Below are 16,247 nucleotides of genomic sequence, written 5' to 3' on the forward strand. Positions count from 1 at the left end.
CAAACACCATGATCGAAAATCCTAAGGTATCTATTTTTTTTTTTTTTTTTAAGTCTACTAGAGTTTTCTCATCCTTGCAGAAAAAACAGAGCACAATTCCATCCTGATCACAGTGAAAGGGTACTTTAAAGTGAAGACAGCTGTGTAGTAACCTATACCTCACAGTTGTTGGGTTTCTGGGAAGCTTTCTTGGTGATTCTATCGCCGAACACAATGCTTAGCCAATACTATTTTATAAAAGGATGCAAACAACATATAACCAAGTCATAAAGCCATCTTCATTTTGTTACAGGATGACTCCAGGTGAAAAGCATCATGTAACTAGGCTTTATTCGTTGCCTTGTTGTCACAAATTAGAATAGATTATCATATAGATCAAGAAGATTTCTACCATCTGATTTCCTTTTGATATCCACCTTAACATTCTATGACATTTTCAATTCATGTGATTTGAAAATACTCACTACCCTCCCTGGATGAAGCCCTGGTCTTTATGCCCTCCTATGAATGTTTACTTTATTCAGGCCCCAAGCCGAAGCATTTTGCTGGATCAGGACCTTAGGATTCAATTATATCTTCTGCCAGGCCCAACCACAGTGGCAAGGAGGCACACCACCCAGGTGGAAAGAGGTATTATGTTACTGAAAACCATGTTTTCTGTGTGCTGTGAGGGAAGGGTTGAGTGAGGTGGGCACTCCAGGGGCAGAGTGAGGTGACATGGCATCACTCATGCTACACCAAGATATGCTCCCTCCAAGGCTACTAGTACACACAACTCCCCTCTCCTGCATTCCTTAGTCCTAGGAGGTAGTTTATGCCTTTATCATGTGAAGATGCACTGGAGGAGGAGAAAGGGCTACCTATACCCTTTCCCCTGTATAGCACACCCCGGCACAGTAGAGATGATTTAGTCCTTAATACCATATTGTTCCTTCTTTCAGCCACCTTATCACTTTAAGACAGGATTTCTGTGATAATGTAACAAGGCATAGCCAACTTGAGCACTTTGAGAGAAGAGATTAAAACTAACAATGTTTTTATGCTACCACATGACCCGTGGCTTATTAGCATATCTTCAAAAAATTACATGCACAGCATGAAAAAGCTGTTCTATTAAATATATTATTTCATAATACAGTCGCTTTATAAAAAAGTATAGTAAGTCAGACTGTTCTGCAACCATATTACTTGAAACTGAAAACAACCCTCCTTTTGGAAATGTACTTATTCATCTTGGTTAAATCAAGACAATCACAGATATACTTTTTTCCCAAATCTTTGGCTGTATTGCAATGGTTGTTTCAATCTGTAATCTCCAACTAAACATTTCCTATCCATGGATTAACAATATATTTACCAACTCGTGTCTTTTAACAGTATTTATCCAACATAACAAAATAAACTGCAATTTGTTATACTTTTTTTACAAAACATTTTATAAATATTTTTACAAAATGTATACAAAGCAATTTCAAGTGAGACATACTATACAAATGAAGGTATTTAAGCAAATAAAGTCCATACCACATTGACAATAAGTGACACATCCTCTTTAAGCGAAGTCAGTCTGTAAGGCCTCCCTAATCTAAGAGATAAATTATGCTAAACTCTTCAAAGTTAAAATTTTTTTTTGTAATTGCCAGTTTAAAATTTATTTTAACCTTAGGCAGTATTCAAGAATATTGGAAATCATTATACTGATCCAGCAAAGCATTTTAGCATGTGCTTAAAATCAGACATGTGTTAAAATATTTCATTGGATCAGATTCCAATTCACACTTTATTAAAACAACATTTCATATATAAGATTATTTTGTTTACTGCATTACCAAGTACAAGTATTCCTAAAATAGAATTCAAATTAATGAATAACAGAACACTAATGATCCAACAGTAAGTTTGCTGGCCTTTGCTCAATGGATTCCTGACATAAGATGTTTGGACAAACCTTTGTCTGACCTAATCAACAATGATAAAAAACATGTCTTAATCTTTATTTGTCATTATCTATAATTCACTGCCCAGGAAAATAAATTTACATAGTGGACACACCATTTTGTTATTTAGGTTATGTAGTTGCTGTACAGATGCTTGAAAGCTAATATGCTGTTTGAGATGGTACCAAGAGTGACAAGATCCATAAATGTGCATCTTTTTCTCATAAGATGAAAATTAAACTAATTTACATTGCTGATATAACTTACTTTCTAGAGTGCTCATACTGGCTGAAATTGAATGAATTATAAGATACATTATCCTCAGGATACACAGCCATCGTTATCTTTATGAAATTTCAAAGGCAATTTGCAAAGACTATACTGTCAGTCTCATTAACTAGAAAATAGCTAATTGCCTGAGAGTCTACTGTAATGATGCCCAGCTAGAAATTTAAAACTGGCAATACCATGTTATTATTTTAAATGTTTTACATGACATTTGGGAATGTTGGATTTTGACAAATTTGTACTTTAAAATTGGCACAAATTTTTTAAAATGGCAATTAATAATGTACAAAATATTTATATTTCCATTCACATTGAAGGGGAACTGAACCTTAATTATATCTTAACTATTGTTATCTTTCTCAGGTTGACTAGATTTGGTTTTCTTATGTTATCACATGGTGGGCTGCAGCTCAACAAAATGAGGTGCATTATAATTTTGTGCTGTCAAAAGCCCAAGGGCCAAATTCTGCTCTCTTTTACACTGGTGCAAACTCACTGGTGTAAAGGACAGCAAAACCTGGCCTTTTGTTTTCTTTCCTGGCAGTTCTGGCAATCTGACTGACAACCACAGTTTGTCACAGTAAGTCTCTAGATTATGATAATGGCAATCAGCAAATTTTGAAACATGGCTGTTTATTTTTGAGAGCAACAGGGAGGAAGATAGAAGGAAAGAGAAATAGAGAGCATGCCTTAGAAACCACAACAGCTCTACCCTCCTGAGCAGACATACATGCTAGATTCATCGTGGTAATGGCAGAACACTTACGTGCACAACAGCACTAATGACCAAAGTAAACTATTAAAAAAGTAGCATGGGCCATAAAAGGGAAAATGTCACATATTAAAAATAAATAAATAAAATAACAAGCTTCTATTCTCGTCAACATCAACACCAGCCAAATACAAACACGAAGGTGTTTCCTTTGGCTCTAAAATGTGAATTAATAATTATACAAGTTTAGATATGTGTTAACAATGGGATAGCTGATTAACTTTGGTCTGGACATATTTTGGTAGTTATGACTGCTGCAGTGGATGACTAATATTCTCTGACAGCAAGAAGCAGAAACAAGCAACAACACTGGCCTTTACATTTCTCAGATTACAGCTAATGTCCCCTCAAAGTATAAACTACTAATTTAATAACACGGTTTTCAAATAAAAGTGCTTTTGACACTTGGTCTTAAAAAAAAAAAAAAAAAAAAAACATTTATACCACTTCAGAAAGACTTAGGTTGACTATATCCAATTATAAAATGCAAAACCTTCTCCTCAAGAGTTTATATATATATATATATATATATATATAAACTCATGGCTCTATCATGACCTCCTCCTGCATACTTTGCCACTTACTGGCTTCTGTTCTTCTTTCCTTAGTCTACCATATATTATTTCACATCATACCGTTGTGACTAACATTATACAGTATCATTCCACAGACTAAATTCACCCACTACAGATATACTCATGTACTACTTTCTGTTCAGTGACAACAGAAAATCACTTAAAATATGAAGCCCTATAAACGTACCGATGACATCCTTCCAACTTAAAATCCTAGAGCAGATGGATTCATTAATAAATTAGACAGACAATCACTTCTGAATAGAGGTACAATGGGTATTTAACCACGAGCTTTTCCTGGAAAAAAACTAAAATCTAGTGATTTATGGAAGGGAGAAAATTGTTGCTTCCATTTGTCTTTTTAAAGTTTTCTTGAATAAATCGGTCTTTTCATACGACTGTGATTGTCAGTATATTACCTTATTACCTAGGGCCTAGTGAACTGCAATCTCATTAAATTGCAGTGTTAAACAATTACCATAAGCACTATCATTATAATACTTGAAATGTGTAGGCCCCAACAGACTGCATTCTAACAAGGATTAACTTTACTGGATATCTCACTGTAATCACAATGAGTATTGCTCTCAAACACAGAACAGAATCTAGTTTAGAAAGATTAACCTTTGACATATGTCAGGCTGTACTTGTGGTGTCATTCACATTTGCTTCTACTAAGAGAAACATAACTTGTCCATGGTACTGTAACTATTAACACTCTAAGATACTATTTACAGCTGCTTCTAAAATAGAGTCCGTTTCTACAACACCTTCACTGTGATCTGGAATAAATTTTTCCAGGCAGTTTTCTTGTGAAGCAATCGGTGAAAAGTTTGGAAAGTCTAATTCTACAGAGCCACTACCAGTAGCCTCACTTTGTGGCTGTCTCCCAGTTTTTTTCAGTTCCAAAATGTTTTTGAATGTAGTTTCTAAACTCTTACTGAGGAGTAAATCCTGTTGGGGTTCACCCGAGCCTTTCATGTTGTCAGGATGTGAAACCTCATTCTTTGGAAAGCTCCTCTGAGTTTTGTCTTGGAGGGAGTTATTATTACATATTACCTCTGAGTGAGATTCAACTGTATTCCTTGACATTTTATGTGTACCATGATTAGCTCTTGACAAGGTTTTTGACAGGTCTTCAGAACTTGAAGAATTTTCATTGGTCTTGGCAAGATCTTTACCAGCCAATTTCTCTTCAGAGACCGCCATGTATTGACTGTCAGGAGAACAGCTAGCCTTCTCAAACTTTAAAGCTTTAGTGAGGCTTTCCATTTTTTTAGTAGAAATTTTTCCTTCTAGTTGTGTCATAATGTTGTTAGGCACTAAATGAAGTTTGTCATGATTTGTAGACTCTGCTGTGCTGGATTTTGATCGGTCTCTGGTTTGGATCTTTGTAGTCTGACTGCGAGAAGTCAAAGTTTTACTACACTGATGATCACTTTCACTGGACTGTGCTTCATCAGCAGTTTCATCAAATTGTTTAGAAGAACAACAAAAATCAGCCAGATAACCATCTGAAAATTAAAAAGAAAATTTTAGTTTGGAGTTATTAAATATCAAAGACATAAAATGTAAAGAAGTGCTAAATAGAACAAGCATTCTTGAGTGACTGAGCATCAAAACCCATGAATAAACAGAAGTTATTTGCTCACATTGCCCTCTCTTGTTTGAAAATGCCTCTAGTATTTACTGCCCATTTATTGGACTACAATACCTATTCAGAGCCTAAAGTCTTTATTGGCTTTCCCAAAAACATTTGTGGCAACCCAGAGCTCAACTCAGCAAACAGTCCATTCATAAGTTGACAGCACTCAAGGAAAGTGACTTCTGCAACTGTCAGCATTTAAGAATATGACTTTAATGGAATCATAAGCATATGGTTAAATATTTTGCTGGATCAGGGCCTAATACCTCAGATTTTGATCTAATTAACCAGTGGACAAATTAAGTATAGTGCACTGTACTCCCAGATGAAGCCAGATACAAGCTGGACAAATTATGTCTGATGGGAAGTTTGAGTGTCTGGAATAGTCTCAGACTTTCCCCTTGACTCTTTCTATCGTTGCTGTGAGCCTTATAGGTATTGGCTATTCCAGGATTCTGAAGCTCTTCTGTCCCTACTGAAAGTTTCTGAGTAAATGGGAGATGTGCTGTTTTCTATGACAAATATCTTGTTTAATGGTGATCAGTGTAGCCAAGATGTAACTGTACTATTCTTTTAAAAACGTATTAATTTGTAGTGAAAGTAAAACATGAAAAGGAGATGGTTATAAGAACAGAACTCCAGGGAATACAGCAGGGATTGAGATATGTGTGTTCTCGGGTATTGGAAATACATACAAGGGATGTGCACTCATCTTATTATGACTATGGATTCTGCTTTTTATTTGCTAAGCACTGTATATCATAGTGCTAGAGCTGGGCAGAAAACTCAGTAATTCTGTTTCATGGAGCATTTCTAGATTTTGAAATTTGGTTTCATTCCAGTTCAGAATGAAAACCAAAAAATTTGAAATGGTCTCCCAAATGGAATTACCATTCTCTGCTCAGGTCTACTAGAAGTCCTGGCAGGATGACCCAGAGCAAGGGATCCTGAAAACCCCGGCTGCCGAAGAGCCATGAACCTGGGACTCCCAGGCCCAGGGCTTCCAGGCCTGGTTTCTGGTGGAATTTTTTTCAAAAATCTCCATAATACGGCAGAACATTTCTATTTCAACAAATGGGAAAATTCTGACAAAAAGTATTTTACTGATATTTTTCCAAGCATTTCTGAACCCTACTGAGAATTATATTCAAAATAGGCAGTTTGAGTACAAGTTCATTTTCTGTATCATGAATACATACTAACATTTTGCTGCTCGGGTATATGGCATCAGAATTTAAAGAATACAAAAAACCAATCACACTTAAATTTCTAAAATTTTTAATTAGAATAAAAACCCACTATGTTCAACAGGAACAAAAGATACTGAAAAGTGAAATTTTATTACATTTCTGGAGAGTGTTAAATCAACATATGAACAATGAATTAGAAGATAAACTTGTCTGAAGACCTTACACTTACGAAAGGTATGCTAACAGGTAAGTTAGGGATAAGATTGCGTGCTTTACACACAGACCTGAGTAGGAAATGGGGTGGAGCTACTCTGAGGGATAATGCAGAGGGGAGTCTGGGCCATGCTCTACCTTGTCTCTGCCCTCTTCTGAGCAATTTGTTTATCATGAGGAGGAAGAGAATAGAAGTTCCTGATCACAGGGGCCCTAGTGTGATTGGTCCTTACACAAGCTACTCTGGGAAGGAGAAGAGAGGGAAGCTTCTTGTGAATCTCCCTTATGCTCATGCAAGAGCTGATCATCTAAATTTAATGCTAAAATATTAAAAATATAAGAACACACATTTTGGTACCATTTGTTTCCTTGTTAAATCAATGTTACATTTCACAGCATCATGCTTGAGAAATACATTTTTACTGCAAAGGAAGAAAAACAGTTTTGTGCAGTGGGATTTTGTCTTGGCTTCTCCTTTATGCTATATATAAACAGTATTATTTCCTGATTTCCCTACTTCTGGTGGAGGATTCCTTGGAAGACTGGACAACTAGTCATATTAGGACAACAATTTGCTTGTACATTATGTTCCTTTCCCCTATCCTCCATATGTTTTGCCTATTTAGACTATAAACGCTTTAAGATGGGAACCGGTCTTATTCTTTCTGTGAGGCACCTAGCACACTTTAAGCAGTTGGGAAATAATAAGCAGGATTAATAAAGCTAGGAGACTGAAATCTGGGCAAGTGACTGGAGAAGGGATTTTTAGCCACATTGTTCAAAACTCTGTTTCTATTTGAAAACCTTTTAACTCAAACTTGTAAAAGAAGACCTCTACTCCTTCAACTGAAGGGCAAAAACGCTTCCACTCCAGGTATCTAGTCCTACTAATCCTCTGGCAAAAATGGGAAAGATACAGTTGTATTTCTACGGTAAAAATAAGAAAAAGCCTTTTAAAAAAATCCTTTTAGCCCTTCTTTATAGATGGTAAAGAAGCAAAAAGAACAATTTTTGTTATTGTTTCCTTTGCAGGTCTCCTTTAAATGCTAAATTGATAGCCACTTGCTTCACAAGTTTACATTGTAAGGAGGCCAAGGGACCAAACCACAGACAGGTATCACCTATATTTGCAAAAAACTGAATTTCCCCCCCAAATCTGCCCAATTCTGCTGAGGAGTTTTATTTTTATTTTCTATTCTCTCCCTCCCTATTCTTACATTTAATATTACATAACAGAGTAAAAGCAGCAAAGAGTCCTGTGGCACCTTATAGACTAACAGACGTATTGGAGCATGAGCTTTCGTGGGTGAATACCCACTTCACCCATGAAAGCTCATGCTCCAATACGTCTGTTAGTCTATAAGGTGCCACAGGACTCTTTGCTGCTTTTACAGATCCAGACTAACACAGCTACCCCTTTGATACATAACAGAGTAAGACGCTAGAAGAGTTATTAACAAAATATCTAAACCCAATTGTCTTTGCTGTGAGAACAGCTTTATAATAAATCCACAAATTACTGCATGCTGAAGTGCAGGCGGGATCATATATGTTTTACCTGACAGCAATACAAGGACTCATACCCAACATCTCCTACTCTATTAAGTAAGGTTTTTCAAAATAATGCACCAAGCATTTGCAAGCATCCTAACTGTCTGAATACAATATCTAAAAGAAGATCATTTCATAGAATATTTTATTGTCCAAATATTTGTATTTTACATTCTCTGAATGTCCTTTAAGATGAACAGAGCATCAGGATGCAACAGGAACATATACCTATACTACACAAGTGCATTTGTTGAATATTTCTGGTTGTGTCTATCAGCAGTATAGTCAATGCTGGAATTTAAGTGGTCATTGGGCTCCAAAAATAACACTTCATTAAGAGAATGAGGGAATTCACATTCTCTCAGTATTACTGTATCTGGCTGGCTGCAGACTCAAAGGTCCTGTCCACAGAAGCAACACATGATTGTTGCTAACAGGATTCTTGCATGGTTTCCCACCAGTGCACCCATTATTTTTTTCCTGAGAACAACTTTAACCTTACAATGTTTCTTGATGTAAAACATGCCAACTTAGATTCTTGAAGCTGAAGGTCTGATTTCACCATAAACCATTAATTCTGAAGCAGAAAGAGGAACTGCACTTAAAATCAACAGCTCAGTTTGGCCCCTAATATTTTTAACATCTGGAAGATTATGCAAATAGTTTTCTTCTTCACAGTGCTGAAGTTAAACATTTCTTACCTGGATCCACTAGTGCAAGGCGCTTATCCCGGGACAGAGATGCCCTTTCTTCCTGGTTAAACATCCTGTCAATCATGACCATTTCTGCAGAGGGATTTATCCGCTGCAAAAGAGAATTCCTAGAAATCACTTCATATGTTCATATAAAAAAAACAATCCCGCCACAGCTTTGGAGCATGACAGGATGGATTTTAAATAAAAATTTAGGTTTTTTTTCTTTTTGTATTCCACTAGTATTAACTTTTTTGGGCAGGGACTGTCTTTTATTATGTGTTTGTACAATGCCTAGTACAATGGGGTCCCCAGTCTTGATTGGGGCCTCCAGGCACTACTGGAATAAAATGCAGTCATTATTATTTTGTAGTTGTTAAAGCTTTGTTTTAACAGTGAATCAATATAATTATACAAATAACAGTATTTCAAGGGCTACATTACTTAACATTCACATATGCAGTTTATTATCTAGCATGAAATAACTTTCTCTGTTAGAAAAAATACTCATGAAGAGCCCATGCTGTAGCATTTATCAACACACTTCTGTTTCCCGCCCCCCACCCCCTTTTTTTAAGTTAACTCTCTGGTGCTGACAGCTCTGCTGCATCCATTGCTAACAATGAGATTAAACCAGGAAAAACCCATCACCAAGCACTAGAGAATTAACCCATTGCCTGCTACATTACATCCCATACAATTAAATCCAACACCATGGCACACTGTTCCAAATAGCATTTCCTTTCCAATGTTATGGAATCTGAATTACTGTATATTGGTTCAAAATATAAAGGATAGATTTTTTTATATCCACCTACACTTTTGCATGCACAATTATTTCTCAGTATATTTGATATCAGTCAGATAGCAGTCTAATCAGAGAGTCAGATGCCTAAATTACGTCAAATGTACCTACAATTATTTGTGTCCGTAAAACTCAGGATAACATAAAAGACTGTACTGAAACCCACACTATTTTAAAAAGACTTTAAAGCACACCAAGCCTGAAGCAACTATGAGGATGCCCTGATATTCACACAATAGATTCCAACATTATTATTTACATAAATGACAACGGTTTTTCCTTTTTATAGTACCCTGTTATACCTGTGTCTGCACTTTTATTGTAAGCCGGTTTTCATATGTTTCTTACTCTCTGGGGAAGTTATAACTGTGGTCTATATTTTGCTATGAAGATGCAGACGACATCTGCCTTGCCTTCACTAGGATTTTAACAAGGGTTAGTTTAACACGAATTTAAAACCTTTTTGTTTTTACTAGTGAAGACACGGCCAGATGAGAGCATTTATGCACCTTCTTAACTTTAAGAATGTGAGTAGCAAAGTCAGTGGGACTACTCGCACAGTTAAAATTAGCACATTCTTAAGTGCTTTGCTGCATCAGGTCTAGGTGACTTGTCCAAAGTCACATAGGGTATGTCTACACTGCAATTAGACAATCGTGGCTGGCCTGTGCTAGCTGACTCAGGCTTGCAGGGCTTGGGCTGCATGGCTATTTCACTGCAATGTAGACTTCCAGTATCAGGCTGGAGCCTATTCTCTAGGACCCTGCAAGATGGGAGGGTCCCAGAGATCGGGCAGCAGCTCGAGCCTGGAAGTCTACACTGCAATGAAACAGCCTGGCAGCAGAGTCAGATGGCACAGGCCAGCCATGGGTTTTTAACTGCAGTGTAGACATACCTATACAGAATGTCTATGGCAGAGCTATGAATAAAGTCCAGGTGCATAGTAAAGAGAGTCCTTTCTCCCCACCGTAGCGCCGGGGCAGCTTGCACCCCAAATCTCTCATCCCCGGCACCACCCCGGAGCCCACGCCCCCAGCTGGAGTTCTCACCCCCCGCACCCCAACCCTCTGCCCAAGCACTCCGACACTCTGAACCCCTCGGCCCCAGCCCCGCCACATGAATTTTATGTGCACCAATATGGAGGTGATGTGTCGCACATCACCTCCATATTGGTGCACATGACAAAATTAATTCTGCACATGCGTGGGAACATTAAGAGGGAACACTATCTACAAGTCCAATCAGTCCTACTTCTTGTTCAGCCAATCGCTCAGACCGGGGTAGGGAACCTTCGGTACGCAGCCCATCAGGATAATCTGCTGGCGGGCCGCGAGACATTTTGTTTACGTTCACCGTCCGCAGTGGTAGCCACAAAATAATTTGTGGATACAGAGGGAAGTAATACAACTCTGAGATCACTCTATTCTGGACCATTAAACCTGTTTTAATAATCCATTCCAATTTGCATTAACTGATCCATACATTTCACAAAAATAATTTTTTTCTTGCTTATAAATCTTACCATTGCATCTTCTATGAGCAAACATCTGTACTTATTTAGCATAGCTTGTGTCCTTTTCAGAAGCTGCGTGGCTACAGATTCAAATTCACTGTCCACTAAAAAGACACAAAGAATACATTTAGATAATGTTCTCCAATAACTAGCACAGACTCGCAAAAGTGTCCTTTCTTTTTAGTCTTTCTGATTTACACAATCAATTTTTTCAGCACCCCATGTAATATTTAACTGCTTAAAAATTCTAATAAGCAGCAGCACAACTTTTATCATACCAAATTTAAACATAAATTACCTTTTCTTAAATCCTCCTTGGTTGGCAGTGATCCCTGGCACACATGATATGAGAGGAGTCTCTGGACTGCATCATTTAACGATCTGAATTGACTTTTATCTGGTGTCACAGCATGTGCCTGGTCCTTCTGTAACTGCTGTAGAATACTAAAAAGAAAATGACTAATATCAATAATTAACATTTATTCTAACACCGTAAGGCTATATTACAGTTTACAAACTGACAGAGTGAGAGAGGCAGAGGTTAGTAGAAATGTCTCTAACAAAACTACAATAGAAAAAAAAATGACTTACAAAGCTCCTTTTGTTAGCTGTTTAGCAGCAGGCCTCTTTTGTCCAACTGTATGAACATCCACCTAGGACCAAACCAAAACTCAATTACATTGGCATTATCTTTTCCTTTAGAAAAAATAAGTTATAGAATTTCCTTGCACAAACTGCTCATTAAGTATAAAATACTTTCAATTGCCTCTCACATTTATTTTCTGTAAGCTTCTGTATCAATGAAAACAGATTACTTGAAGTCTTTGCCATAAATGTGAGCTACCATAAATGATTCCTGCTTTGCTCATGAATGAAGTAAGCAATGGGGAAAACTATGTATCTCATCTTACACAGCCCCCCAAAAAGAAACCTACCACATAGGCAGTAAACAACAATGCTAACAATTGAGTCCCACTACATAAAGAATAAAAAATGCAATGGAGTAACTAAGGGGTGTAGCCTTAGAGCACTTTGATGATCGACTAGATATCAAGAGCAGAGCGCACAGTATTGAATTAGCGGACATGCCTTCAGATTGCTATATTGATTCATTCATATTTAGAAAATAGGAAAAGGTTCTATTTTTAAAAGCTTTTAAAACTTTAAAGAGGCTCCTGGAATATCTCTAAGGGGTTGGAAGACATTCCTCTTTCCTTCCTCCCACCAAAACAAACTTTTGGAAGATTAATGATTGTGTTTAGGGTAGGGATCAATGAGAATAACATGTAGGGAATTATTAATTAGTATTTCTACACTGTTCCTGGTTCCTTATCTTCATTAAAATTAAGAAAAACAGATTAACTGAAAAATGCTCCCTACCTGCACATGTTGTTGGATAGGAGATGATCCTACTGCTTTTTCCTGCTGTGACTGTGTTGTTCCTAAAGATTGCTGGATGATTTTACCTCCAGAATCCTGTCCTATAAAAGTACACATTAAAAAGAGTCTATTACTCATGATTCTTAAAACAAACCACCACATAATATTTGAAGTCCTGATCTGAAAATTACATATCGATAGATGTTGATACATAACAGTGTGTATAGGAGTATTGCTACTGCAGTCATGTAAGGAAATCAATACAGTAAATGGTACTCAGATACTACAGTGCTGAAAACTATAAACTTGTTTATAAATAAAGAAAATCAGTCTAAAATCTCTAAACACATCAATCCAAAATAAGAAAAAAAATCAAATATCTTAAGCATCATCCTGAAAGAGATTTGAAAAAAAGATAAATTGGAGTTTATCCAGCTTTTTACTAATAGTTCCCCAAAATTATAAACTCAAGGCTCTGCAGCACCATTAAAAGTTGTGAATGAGTGGCCAGGTCACACACTGTTGTAGATTCAGATGGGTAGCCTCCCACCTGATTGTCTGGCTGTATAATTTAGAGGAATCATCTCAGCCCAACATACTCACCACATGTAACACAAATAGTACTGTTACTTTTTGCACAGAAACATTGTGTAGAACACGTACAATCATTGTAATATAGACATTCCTGTTGACTTAAGTCTATATTAGAAACTTTAAAATTGTAATTAGGATGGTGCCACTTCAAGAGCCCACATAATATCTTCTCATGTTCAGTGCATCACTACCTTAACTGAAAACTTATATTTACATCCTCTTTGCAAAACAATAACTGCTGATTAGATTCCACAACATCTTGTACCAGGAAAAACAAAATGGTGAGTAGTTAAGAGTTGTTATCACATGAGGATGGCTGGAAGTCTCAAAGACATAACTGGAATTCTGCAGCAGAAGACCTTGGTTTGAAAGTGACTTGATATTTCTCACTTCCTTCGCTTAAACACATCACACAGATGACACATTTGGATTGTGGGAAAAGATTCTTGACTGCTCATTGTCTATCATTCCAACAAATAGAATCAGATGGCTACTAACAATTCTTGTTGGAAAAAGACCATATGACCAATTGCTAAAGAGAAAGTCTGTGGGCTCAGCACTGTTGTTCCTCAAACGGAAAAAAAAGAATAATCATTAGGACCCCCTATCGTCACCAATCATCATTCAGCGCCTGACATAATGAAGGAGAACCCATTTCAAATGCCAGAAGGATTGGGGAAAACCATCATGAAAAGACTTTATCTGACCTGGCAACGTGTTACTCAGAAGACCTGTTAGCTGAGGTTGTCTCAAGCTATCCTGTGACTTTGATGCAGAAACTGGTGAGGACTGGTTCATAACTTTTTTCTGAGCCTGTGAAAATGCCATAGGGAAATAAAGGTTAGTCTAGTAATCACTGCAAGTTTTAACAGACCTAATAACAATGCAAAAAGGAAACCTACAACTGAGCTCAACTCTTTCCCCCCTTGTGATTATGTAAGAATGGCATCAAAGAAACAAAATGAGAACAAAAACTAAACTTTCACTACATACTCACTTCTTCTGAGGAGATTTCTTATTAAATTATATTTTCTCTGTATAGGCCACTTTCCTTCAAAGAACTCCCCCTCCAAATCTAAATCTTCTAAAACAGTTCATCATCTGCAAGGTTAACTGTAGCAGTAAGTCTAGTTTTACTTTCCCTCAATACCAACACAATGACCCCCACACCTAGAAATTTTAAGAGAGAAACTCAATGCAATCACATTAATAAATTTAAATCTCAGATGAGCGGGCACGCAAAGCATCTAATAGCTGTTGTGTGGTATTTTAATGAAATTTGGAATCCCAAACATGAAAAATAACCATGTTGTGCTGACTGGTTGGAAATTAACTATTTCCCTACACTCCCTTCTCTTCTATACTTTGTGTTCTGACATATAAATAATCAGATCTTATACAACACTGTGCCAGTCAGTCCTCAGAAGTACAAAGAGTACTGATGTGTAACACATTTCCTGTGTAATTACTAGCTCTTATTTGTCCTATCAGCTAATAGAACTGGCAGCATTAGAATGCTGAAAAGTTCTGGGAGGCCCTTCTGCAGAAAAGGAAGAAAATCTTCAAGACTATTGTACCATGTCCCCATAAAACAGAAAAAGACTATCCATCCCTACCCATCCTAATAAGTGCCTTCAGTACAGGTTTTATAAATGCCACTGTCCTAAATATACAAATTTGAAGAGTTGCATGAGAGAACAACGCCAAGGAAGAAGACCAAGTATGGAAAGTCAGCATTTGTGAGATAACTAAGTAACCCTTTTTCCCTCTGGAAGTCATATCTGCATATTCTTAACTTGTGAGGGTCTCTCAAGCTGTACAAGGATCCTGGTCCAGAGAATGGTACACTACCGAGCACTGACTAATTAATTAAAATTAAAAATATGGCTGCGAGCATAGAAAAAAGCTAGAGTTAATCATGGACAAGAACTGAGGTACCAGGGGCCAAACAGCCCTTTTATGACTCAGAATTTTCAGTGCCAACAAGAGGGCACTTCTGTGACTCCAATGGACACTGCTTTTCAAAACTTTCCAAAGCTCCCATCCCACAAGTGAGGAAGTACAGAGGACACCTCAAAGAAGAACAGGCAACTAGGCCAATTTATTATGCTTAAGGAAAATACAAAATAACTGTAGCTGATTTCAGAAGTGGTGTAAATTCCCACTGTTGATCAAGTGACACTAGTCATTCACTTACTGCCCCCAACAACACAAATTAATCCAGCTTGTTTCCCCCATCCCAAAACACATATGCAGTTTCTGATTCAGAGTTACACAGCATATCACTATTTTAATTTTACTGATCACTTACTAAAGAAGGCATATTTATAAGGCTTCTCTTTCACAACAGATTATATGATAATTTTTTCTCTCCAAAGAGCTCCATAAAATTAAGCTCTTTGTAACTCTTTCAATGGTTTACAGAAGAGTGTGTCTCTGCCCCGAACTTCAAAACTGAAAATCCAAACTGATTGAGACATTTAAAGCCATACTGAACAGAGTACTAAATAAAATACGCTGCAGGGAATAATCCGGTGCTGGCAGAGAAATGGCCTAGAGCACCATATACCCTTTTCCATCTCCAATTTCTGTGGGCCAAATACTGAGAGGACCTTCGCATGCGTAACTCTCACTGAAGTCAAAATGATCTTCAGGTACTTAGCACATGCCAGAGTTTTGCCTTATGACTCTAACAGTGTGATTTTCAAAAGTGCTGACTTGGCATAGTTCTGCTCCCACTGAAATCAAAGGTAAAACTTCTATTGATTTTACTGGAAGCAGAAATAGGCCCACGCTGAACACTTTAAAAAATTTCACCACTAATCAACAAAAGCAAGACTATCTGAATTAATGGGAATGATAGATTCATCCACATTACAGAAACATTCGAAGAGGTTTTTTGATTAAATGGTTGCAGCAGGATTAGATACTTTTTCAGTAGATCAACAATATTTGTTTATAAAACAATTACCGTAAGCATAATAAATTATTTGTGAATATTTTTGGAGAATACAGTATTAAAGGACATTATCTATTAACGTCCTTCCCCACCAAAGAAAAAGGAAATGATTTAGAATGCTTTTGTGCAGTAT

At 37.0% G+C, this 16,247-nt stretch overlaps 1 protein-coding gene across 7 annotated transcripts in view; it reads right to left on the reverse strand.

Moving 5' to 3' along the window:
- Nucleotides 1–1,364: 1,364 nt before the first annotated feature.
- Nucleotides 1,365–16,247, reverse strand: part of BICRAL (BICRA like chromatin remodeling complex associated protein) — a 68,350-nt gene continuing 53,467 nt past the window's right edge. For all 7 annotated transcript variants that reach the window (XM_054024470.1, XM_054024471.1, XM_054024475.1 and 4 more), the window contains 7 exons: nucleotides 13,863–13,968; nucleotides 12,562–12,662; nucleotides 11,773–11,834; nucleotides 11,480–11,625; nucleotides 11,191–11,285; nucleotides 8,873–8,975; nucleotides 1,365–5,086 (listed from right to left, as the gene is read on the reverse strand). In XM_054024470.1, the coding sequence (XP_053880445.1) occupies nucleotides 4,284–5,086; nucleotides 8,873–8,975; nucleotides 11,191–11,285; nucleotides 11,480–11,625; nucleotides 11,773–11,834; nucleotides 12,562–12,662; nucleotides 13,863–13,968 (1,416 nt within the window). In that variant the 3' untranslated portion in view covers nucleotides 1,365–4,283. The remainder of the gene's footprint in view (nucleotides 5,087–8,872; nucleotides 8,976–11,190; nucleotides 11,286–11,479; nucleotides 11,626–11,772; nucleotides 11,835–12,561; nucleotides 12,663–13,862; nucleotides 13,969–16,247) is intronic.

This window comes from Malaclemys terrapin, chromosome 3 (genome assembly GCF_027887155.1).
Source record: "Malaclemys terrapin pileata isolate rMalTer1 chromosome 3, rMalTer1.hap1, whole genome shotgun sequence".
NCBI lineage: Eukaryota > Metazoa > Chordata > Testudines > Emydidae > Malaclemys > Malaclemys terrapin.